Genomic DNA, 10636 nt, shown 5'->3' with positions numbered 1-10636 from the left:
GTCATAATAAGGGGCCTGGCTGCTGGAGTAAGAAGATCGAGAGGAGCTGCGGATCAAGAGGAGCAGAAGAGGAAGAAATAAGGTAAGTGGCGGTGGTATGGAGGGGGGGAGGGTGAAAGAGGCTGACTGGTGCTGGGGGGGGACAGGACGACACACACGCTGGCGCTGGGGGGGAAGATGAAAAGGCTGACACGCACTGGGGGGGACAGGCTGGCGCTGGGGGGGGTGAAGAGGCTGACACGCTGGCACTGGGGGGGGGACAGGCTGGCACTGGGGGGGGTGAAGAGGCTGACACACGCTGGCGCTGGGGGAAGGATGAAGAGGCTGACACACATGCTGGTGCTGGGGGGGGACAGGCTGACACACTGGGGCTGGGGGGGGAAGAGGCTGACACATATTGGCGCTGGGGGGGTCACCGGCTGACACACACACTGGGGCTGGGGGGTTAAAAGGCTGACACACTCTGGGGCTGGGGGGGGGAGGCTGAAACATACGCTGGGGGGGAGGCTGACACACACTGGGGCTGGGGGGGAAAGAGACTGATACATGCTGGGGCTGGGGGGGGAGAGGCTGACACACGCTGGGGCTGGGGGGGGAGGCTGACATGCTGGGGCTGGGGGGGGAAGAGGCTGACTGTGGCTGGGGGGGAAAGGCTGACACGCTGGGGCTGGGGGGGAAAGAGGCTGACACACGCTGGGGCTGGAGGGGGGAGAGGCTGACACACGCTAGGGCTGGGGGTGAAAAAGGCTGACACACTGGGGCTTGGGGGGGGGGCAAGGAGGCTGACACACACTGGGGCTGGGGGGAAACGGCTGAGACACATGCTGGGGCTGGGGGAAAGATGCTGACATTTTGGGGGGAAAGAGACTGACATATGCTGGGGCTGGTGGGGAAGAGGCTGACACATGCTGGGGCTGGTGGGGAAGAGGCTGACACATGCTGGGGGGGAAGGAGGCTGACACATGCTGTGGCTGGGGGGGAAAGAGGCAGACACATGCTGGGGCTGGGGGGGAAAGAGGCTGACACACACTGGGGCTGGGGGGGAAACGGCTGAGACACATGCTGGGGGGGAAAGAGGCTGACACACACACTGGGGCTGGGGGGGAAAGAGGCTGACACACGCTGGGGCTGAGGGGAAAGAGGCTGACACACACGCTGGGGGGGAAAGAGGCTGACACACACTGGGGCTGGGGGGGAAAGAGGCTGACACACACTGGGGCTGGGGGGGAAAGAGGCTGACACACGCTGGGGGTGAAAGAGGCTGACACACGCTGGGGGTGAAAGAGGCTGACACACGCTGGGGCAGGGGGGGAAAGAGGCTGACACACACGCTGGGGGGGGAAAGAGGCTGACACACACACTGGGGCTGGGAGGGAAGAGGCTGACACATGCTGGGACTGGGGGAACGATGCTGACATGTTGGGGGGAAAGACACTGACATATGCTGGGGCTGGGGGGGAAAGAGGCTGACACATGCTGGGGCTGGTGGGGAAGAGGCTGACACATGCTGGGGCTGGTGGGGAAGAGGCTGACACATGCTGGGGCTGGGGGGGAAGGAGGCTGACACATGCTGTGGCTGGGGGGGAAAGAGGCGGACACATGCTGGGGCTGGGGGGGAAAGAGGCGGACACATGCTGGGGCTGGGGGGGGAAGAGGCTGACACATACTGGGGGGAAAGAGGATGACACATGCTGGGGCTGGGGGGAAAGAGGCTGACACATGCTGGGGCTGGGGGGAAAGAGGCTGACACATGCTGGGGCTGGGGGGAAAGAGGCTGACACATGCTGGGGCTGGGGGGGGGAGAGGCTGACACATGCTGGGGCTGGGGGGGAAGAGGCTGACACATGCTGGGGCTGGGGGGGAAGAGGCTGACAAATGCTAGGGCTGGGGGGAAAGAGGCTGACACATGCTGGGGCTGGGGGGAAAGAGGCTGACACATGCTGGGGCTGGGGGGAAAGAGGCTGACACATGCTGGGGCTGGGGGGGAAAGAGGCTGACATGCTGGGGCTGGGGGGGAAGAGGCTGACACATGCTGGGGCTGGGGGAGGAAGAGGCTGACACATGCTGGGGCTGGGGGAGGAAGAGGCTGACACATGCTGGGGCTGGGGGAGAAAGAAGCTGACATGCTGTGGGGGAAAAGGCTGACACGTGCTGGGGCTGGGGGGGAAAGAGGCTGACACACGCTGGGGCTGGGGGGGAAAGAGGCTGACACACGCTGGGGCTGGGGGGAAAGAGGCTGACACGCTGGGGCTGGGGCGGAAAGAGGCTGACACACGCTGGGGCTGGGGGGGAAAGAGGCTGACACACGCTGGGGCTGGGGGGGAAAGAGGCGGACACATGCTGGGGCTGGGGGGGAAGAGGCTGACACATGCTGGGGGGGGAAGAGGCTGACACATGCTGGGGGGAAAGAGGCTGACACATGCTGGGGCTGGGGGGAAAGAGGCTGACACATGCTGGGGCTGGGGGGAAAGAGGCTGACACATGCTGGGGCTGGGGGGAAAGAGGCTGACACATGCTGGGGCTGGGGGGAAAGAGGCTGACACATGCTGGGGCTGGGGGGAAAGAGGCTGACACATGCTGGGGCTGGTGGGGGGAGAGGCTGACACATGCTGGGGGGGAAGATGCTGACACATGCTGGGGCTGGGGGGAAAGAGGCTGACACATGCTGGGGCTGGGGGGAAAGAGGCTGACACATGCTGGGGGGGAAGAGGCTGACAAATGCTGGGGGGGAAAGAGGCTGACACACACACTGGGGCTGGGGGGGAAGAGGCTGACACATGCTGGGGCTGGGGGGGAAGAGGCTGACAAATGCTGGGGCTGGGGGGAAAGAGGCTGACACACGCTGGGGCTGGGGGGGAAGAGGCTGACACATGCTGGGGCTGGGGGGGAAGAGGCTGACACATGCTGGGGGATAAGAGGATGACACATGCTGGGGCTGGGGGGAAAGAGGATGACACATGCTGGGGCTGGGGGGAAAGAGGCTGACACGTGCTGGGGCTGGTGGGAAAGAGGCTGACACATGCTGGGGCTGGGGGGGGGAGAGGCTGACACATGCTGGGGCTGGGGGGGGAGAGGCTGACACATGCTGGGGCTGGGGGGGGAGAGGCTGACACATGCTGGGGCTGGGGGGGAAGAGGCTGACACATGCTGGGGCTGGGGGGAAAGAGGCTGACACATGCTGGGGCTGGGGGGAAAGAGGCTGACACATGCTGGGGGGAAGAGGCTGACAAATGCTGGGGGGGAAAGAGGCTGACACATGCGCTGGGGGGGAAAGAGGCTGACACACACACTGGGGCTGGGGGGGGGAGAGGCTGACACATGCTGGGGCTGGGGGGAAAGAGGCTGACACATGCTGGGGCTTGGGGAGAAAAAAGCTGACACATGCTGGGGCTGGGGGGGAAGAGGCTGACACGTGCTGGGGCTGGGGGGGAAAGAGGCTGACACGTGCTGGGGCTGGGGGGGAAAGAGGCTGACACGGGCTGGGGGGGAAAGAGGCTGACACATGCTGGGGCTGGGGGGGAAAGAGGCTGACACACGCTGGGGCTGGGGGGGAAAGAGGCTGACACACGCTGGGGCTGGGGGGGAAAGAGGCTGACACACGCTGGGGGGGAAAGAGGCTGACACATGCTGGGGGGGAAGAGGCTGACAAATGCTGGGGCTGGGGAGGAAAGAGGCTGACACATGCTGGGGCTGGGGGGAAAGAGGCTGAGACATGCTGGGGCTGGGGGGGGAAGAGGCTGACATGCTGGGGCTGGAGGGGAAAGAGGCTGACACATGCTGGGGCTGGGGGAGAAAGAGGCTGACACATGCTGGGGCTGGGGGAGAAAGAGGCTGACAAATGCTGGGGCTGGGGGAGAAAGAGGCTGACTCATGCTGGGGCTGGGGGGGAAAGAGGCTGACACATGCTGGGGCTGGGGGGAAAGAGGCTGACACATGCTGTGGCTGGGGGGGAAAGAGTCTGACAAATGCTGGGGGGGGAAGAGGCTGACACATGCTGGGGCTGAGGGGGAAAGAGGCTGACACATGCTGGGGCTGGGGGGGAAAGAGGCTGATACATGCTGGGGCTGGGGGGAAAGAGGCTGACATGCTGGGGCTGGGAGGGAAAGAGACTGACACACGCTGGGGGGAAAGAGGCTGACACACACACTGGGGGGGAAAGAGGCTGACACGCTGGGGTTGGAAGGAACACACGCTGGCGGGAAGAACGAGGCAGAGACATGCTGGGGATGGAGGGAGAATGAGGCTGGGGCTTGGGGGGAGAACGAGGCTGACACACTCGGGCTGGACAGACTGAATTTACTGACGGGGGGGGGGCAGTGAGGGGTGGTGAGAAAACAAGGCTGGGCAGCAGGACAGACGCTGTATTTAATTACTGGGTGGTGAAAAAATGTTGGGGTGCCAGGAATGGGTGGGATGGGGGGGCCAAAGCATATTCTTGCACCTGGGCCCACTATTCTCTAGTTCCGCCACTGTCTGAGTGTTGTGTACGAGATTGTAGCAATTTCTTATGCTATCATAGTGTTCATGTAGGTTATGTACCATTTTATATATTCATTAAAATTATACTTTTATCTTTTGTAATTGGAGTGCTGTTTACCTCTGTTTTGATTTTCTATTAATGTAATGCTGGGATGTAATTCTAATGTAATTGTGCTGAAATGCAAAGTATAGAATCAGTTTTTCTTTCTCCCCCCTAGGCTTTGCATGTCATTGGTTTTGTTTGGTTTGTAAGCACATGGGTGGGGATAAAGTAGGTGGGGTATTCAAGGTGTCAGCATTCTGACTGTTTCTCCGGCACTTCATGACCACCAGCATCACGGAATTTTCCTTGCAGCCCATAGAGGTGCGCAGAAAAATCTTATTTTATAAAATGATTGACAATATGCATGCCCCTATATTTTTATGATTAAGTAGGTATTTTATGTTATATAGTAATATTGTGTCTGTGTGAGATTTTTATCTGGAAGCAATGCTTTCTGTTATACTGCATTTAAAATGTATATTTGCCCAAGGACTACAGGACCATCATGGAGTATAGACATGATGGATGCTAGATCTGTATTCCATAAGATGTCTATCAGAAAATAAAAGCTTTAGTGGGGTGGGTGAGGTTTCATGAAGTAAAATTGGCCTGCTCACCTGAGATAATTAAAGCCAATCAACTTCAAGTACTAGTTATGATTATGAATCTTTGAGTACTATCTACACATACACTACCATGTGCTGCTAAATTGGATGTACATCTATACTGCAGGGAAGGTGATTCAGACTGTAAAACTACCAGTGGATAAGACGACGTCTTGTTGCTTTGGAGGAAAGGATTATACGGATATGTATGTCACGTCAGCATGTGACGGGATGGATGAGGAGTTGAAAGCCCGCCAGCCCCAGTCTGGGGGAATATACAAGGTCATTTCTCATTCTTACTGGCTTCTGTTCTGTTCAGCCTAAAGCCGTGGTGCATCATTTTTTATAGCAATACCCGATGTTTATATATGTTTATATTGATAGGTATTGTGTGCTGATAACCATGGTGTGATAACAGACTGAGCAGTCTAGTGCATGTTTATGATCTCGCCGGTCTACAAGTATCGTAGTGCAATAGGATCAGACCACATGTTTCAAACATGAAGAAAATATTTTTCCGCTGTCACCTTTGAAAAATAATTAAAGAACATGTGGCCATTGCTGATGCTATACAGATACATTAAAATGAACTCTATCAAACCAGGGAATGTTAGTATATTAGTATATGTATATACTACCACATTTTATTTTGCTATACATGTTGAGATGAAAAACTTGCTCATTGAAAAGTCTTCACCACACAGACAGCCAGTCCCAAAAGTAAACTAAACATAAATGCAATAAGAATTTCTATACAGTTATTATCACCAAGGCTCAATCTGTTTGTAAGGAAATAGAGTAGCAATGATTTTTCAGATTGGAATAATGTTTAGTTTAGTGAAAGGGCTTGGCAGATCTGGACACTCAGGTACGAGATGGCTAGTGTAATTAGTGTTGCAATCTATGTAATAAACTGTCAGGAACAGATCCTGCCTGAGCCTTCAACTCTGGTGTTGGTGGCCTCTTGCTTTGCTGTCACTTTGGACAGTCTGTTCCGTGAACTGCAGTTCTTGAGAGACTAATGGAAATTTCCAATTGGGAACAAGTAAAGCTCTGAGTAATCATTGGCCAATCAAAGGTAATAATGGGCTCCCTCTGAAAACCCCCCATAAGACTCCAAAATGCTATGGTTAGGCATGGTTATTGGTTCGGCAGTACAAATATTAGTCATGTTTAAGCATACGCAGAGCTGGCTCATATGCATGTAAGTCTAATCAGCTTGTCCTTGACTGCGCCATTACCTATGAACTGGCTGTGGACTGTTTAACTATATTTCACTTTTGCCCGCACTGACCTTGTCTTGTTTCTGATTTTTTTTTCCAACTCTTGCATGTGCCCTCTGGCACAGGTCTATTATATTAACATCCTATTTGTTATAGAATATCAATTTTAATTAATGTAGCTATCCAGATTATTCGACTACCTCTTCTGCAAACCCCGGGATATGCAGGATGGAAAGGGAGACAGAAATTAAATAGAATAAGGTGCTTGGATCCTAGGACAATGCACAATACAAATATGAAATGAATCTCTCTCTCTCTCTCTCTCTCTCTCTCTCTCTCTTTTATATGTGTATATGTATGTACTGTGTGTATATATAAAAATAACGCTTCAGAAGCCATATGGCAAAGGTATTCCAATTGAGGGATAAGGAACATATGTTGCTTAATTGTGACATCCTGAACTTCAGATGAGACCTGTAAATTACGAAGTGTAAATTTGGTGTTATCCTGCAATATTTTGTCGATTTTGTAAATCAGAGATTTACTAAAAGCAAAACGGATGGCAAATTGCGTGAAAAATCCAACTTTAGACGGTAATAGACAGTCTTAGACCTTCTGGGCAATCATCAAAAAATTTCCATCCACAGAAATACAAATAGATTTACTAAGCATCATGTGAGTAACCCCAAAAAAGCCGCAGAGACATCACAGCAGAATAGTAAAAAAATTAATTAGACGTGGCTGTGAGCGGTGTGTTTGCCTGAAGCACTGCACAGATCAGTATGATCTGTGAAGGCTTTGGTGTGTAAAGCGATAAATAACTGGTCAATGTAAAAAAGAAAGAAAAAATTCCCCGGACCCCTCAGCCTAGTGTGGTACAGGAAAATATTGAGGGGAAAACTGGCGTGTGGTCCCCCCGATTTTTTTAATAACCAATAAGGGAAGTGCCAATCAGCGCTTCCCCCATTCATTCTTATGAGAGTGACCGGAATGACCTGCCATTATGCATTAGTACTGTACATAGCGTACTGTACTGTCCTGTCTGTTTGGGCTTGGGATTTTTGTTTTTCTTTGTTTTCTGAAGACCAGTGGACTACTACATGAACCGAAGAGGAGCCGATCCAATGGGGTTGGTGAGTTTGAATTTTTTTCTTTTTAATAAATTACTTTCACCTTCTGTGTGTACTGTCACTTTAATATTTTCTTTACAGATGGACTACAGGTGCCAGCAGGCCCTTAATGTCTGACCATGCTGGCACTTGTTGTTCCACTTATGTAGAGGCTTTGGTGTATAAAGCAGTAAATATCTTCCCAGTGCTTTGAATCCGCCACACATTAACAGCGGATTCATACTTTCATTTATCTATCGTAATGGGGGAAATGTAACCGGGTTTTACACAGAAAAAAATGACAGGTAACACCATCAAAAGACAGTAGACGCCCAAACATGATGCTTAATAAACACTGCATTTAGGGCCTGATTCAGAGCCGGACGCTCTGACCAGAGCGCTCGCTCTGAATCAGGGCCCTCCTACATGAAAATGGAGCGTCCTCCTGGACGCTCGCATAGCTGTGGGTGAACACCCCACGCATGCGAGCGTCCATGATGATGGTCGCGATGGTCAAGACCATCGCGACCATCGGGCTTGCGACGGAGACCCTGCGGTAGGGTCTCGCTGCCGCAAGCCCTGGAGTGATTATGGCTCTATCAGAGCCAAAATCACTCCCACTGACATCACTAGTGATGTCAGTGGGGCCGGCTTCAGACGGTAGGCGTTCCGTCTGGCAGCCACGCCCCCGGCACGCCCACCAAAGGGGGCGTGCTGTCAATCAACATCGACAGCACGCCCCCTTTGGTGCGAGACCCGGAGCGACGGCTACCCCGTCGCTAGTCGGGTCTGGCGCATGCGCACGACGGAGCTCCCTCCGTCGTGCGCATGCGCAGTGGGGTAACATCGACCCGCTTGCGAGCGGGTCTGAATGACCCCCTTAGACCCTCCAAACTACCAGTGATGTCCAGCGACTTGGTTTAGAAGTCAAACACGAATCTTTGTAAATATACCCCATGGTTTTGAAAATATATATTCCATACATAACAAAGCAGATGCTCACATCAATAAACTATTGAAACTGTTGTGTTATGTTGTTAGACATGGCCTGCTCATTCAACAATTAATGTTAAAATTCTATATATTGGGTTAGAAAAAAAATAAAAGTACTAACCTTATTAAATATATTTTTTCTTCTTTGACAGATTACTGGACTTGGCATAAAAGGAATACCACAATATGAATTTGCCGGTTGAATAAAAAGAATCTTCATTTTGTCAATGTTTCAGTTTTAAATGACAATCTAATGTGTAAATAGTGAAGAAAAGCTAACCAAGATTGAGTAATATACTATCATATTGATTGAACAAAATTGTATAAGCTTTCTTTTATTACATTACTGATTCAATTATTAATATTGTATCTTAAAGGGGCCTATCCATTAGAAGATTTTTTTAGTCAGAGACCAAGGACTTTTCATGCCAACAAAAAAATATTTCATGCAAAAGTCTTTCACAAACATGATAGACTTTTGTGAACAACTTCTTTATAGACCAAGGACCAAACCTTTAATGAGTGCAGTGAGTATTCATTAAAGAAGTTGTTTGCCGTTCACCGTTGGTTGTTCACTGCATATCCACTGAACAACTTTCTAAAATCGTTCAGCAATGTACAGAAATTGACAAGCGTGTTGGAACGGCAAAAGACTCCCGACAGATGTTCACGGGAGTGCGCGTCGCAGGAAGTTTATAGCTTATCCATTACACGACTTTTTACACAATCTGACCAAAACCTCCTGGTTTTGGTGGAATTGTTCACAAAGTCGTGTAATGCACCCAGGGAGGGCAACAGAAGTCTTGGGGTCTGGCACACACAATTTTGGGGCCACATAGGTATATGCAGGTTGGCTATTCACTTAACCCCCATGTGTCTCCGGCCTCATCCCCAGTTGTGTCTCTCAGCCTTATCCCCCCCGTGTCTCTTCAGCCTCATCCTTGTCTGTGTTGCACCAACCTCAACCCTAGTCTCTCCAGCCTCATCCTCTCCTCACCTGTGTCGCTCCAGTACCATCCTTGTGTCTCCAGCTTCATGCCCTCTATAGCTCTCCATCTCCAGCCATCCACTCATCTCCCCTGTGTCTCACTTGAGCATTTATCTCCCCACCCGTGCCTCTCGGCTTCATTCCCCACCCCTCTCTCAGCATCATTCCTCCCACCTGTGTCTCTCAGCATTATTTCACCGCCCTGTGTCTCTCAGCATCATTTCACCACCTGTCTCAGCATCATTCCTCTCAACTGTCTCTCAGCTTCATTTTACCACCCTGTGTCTCTCACCTTCACCCCCCCACCTTGTCTCTCAGCCTCAACTGCTCCACTGTGTCTCTCAGCTGCATTCCCCCGCCCTATGGGTCTCAGCTGCATTCCCCCGCCCCTTTGTTTCTCAGCTGCATTCCCCCGCCCCTTTGTCTCTCAGCTGCATTCCCCCGCCCCTGTGTCTCTCAGCTGCATTTCCCCGCCCCTGTCTCTCTCAGCTGCATTTCCCCCGCCCCTTTGTCTCTCTGCTGCATTTCCTCCGCCCCTGTGCCTCTCTGCAGCATTTCCTCCGCCCCTGTGTCTCTCTGCTGCATTTCCTCCGCCCCTGTGTCTCTCTGCTGCATTTTCCCCCGCCCTTGTGTCTCTCTGCTGCATTTTCCCCCGCCCTTGTGTCTCTCTGCTGCATTTACTCCGCCCATGTCTCTCTGCTGCATTCCCCCGCCCCTGTGCCTCTCTGCTGCATTTCCCCGCCCCTGTGCCTCTCTGCTGCATTCCCCCGCCCCTGTGCCTCTCTGCTGCATTTACTCCGCCCCTGTGCCTCTCTGCTGCATTTACTCCGCCCCTGTGCCTCTCTGCTGCATTCCCCCACCCCTGTGTCTCTCTGCTGCATTCCCCCACCCCTGTCTCTCTGCTGCATTCCCCCGCCCCTGTGCCTCTCTGCTGCATTCCCCCGCCCCTGTGCCTCTCTGCTGCATTCCCCCGCCCCTGTGTCTCTCTGTTGCATTCCCCCGCCCCTGTGTCTCTCTGTTGCATTCCCCCGCCCCTGTGTCTCTCTGCTGCATTCCCCCCGCCCCTGTGTCTCTCTGCTGCATTCCCCCCGCCCCTGTGTCTCTCTGCTGCATTCCCCCCGCCCCTGTGTCTCTCTGCTGCATTTCCCCCACCCCTGTGCCTCTCTGCTGCATTCCCCCGCCCCTGTGTCTCTCTG

At 52.9% G+C, this 10636-nt stretch overlaps 1 protein-coding gene across 3 annotated transcripts in view; it reads left to right on the top strand.

Moving 5' to 3' along the window:
- RGN (regucalcin) overlaps window positions 1-8839 on the top strand; it is a 22255-nt gene extending 13416 nt beyond the window's left edge. The window contains exons 6-7 of one of the 3 annotated variants that reach the window (XM_088458772.1): window positions 5255-5409; window positions 8605-8839. In XM_088458772.1, coding sequence (XP_088314898.1) covers window positions 5255-5409; window positions 8605-8655 — 206 coding nt within the window. In that variant the 3' untranslated portion in view covers window positions 8656-8839. The remainder of the gene's footprint in view (window positions 1-5254; window positions 5410-8604) is intronic. The other 2 variants (XM_088458787.1, XM_088458781.1) reach the window with 2 other exon arrangements.
- Window positions 8840-10636: the final 1797 nt, after the last annotated feature.

Source organism: Taudactylus pleione, unplaced genomic scaffold (assembly GCF_031769625.1).
Source record: "Taudactylus pleione unplaced genomic scaffold, aTauple2 ptg000041l, whole genome shotgun sequence".
In the NCBI taxonomy this organism is placed as follows: domain Eukaryota; kingdom Metazoa; phylum Chordata; class Amphibia; order Anura; family Myobatrachidae; genus Taudactylus; species Taudactylus pleione.
This window is presented reverse-complemented; position numbering and strand designations above follow the sequence as displayed.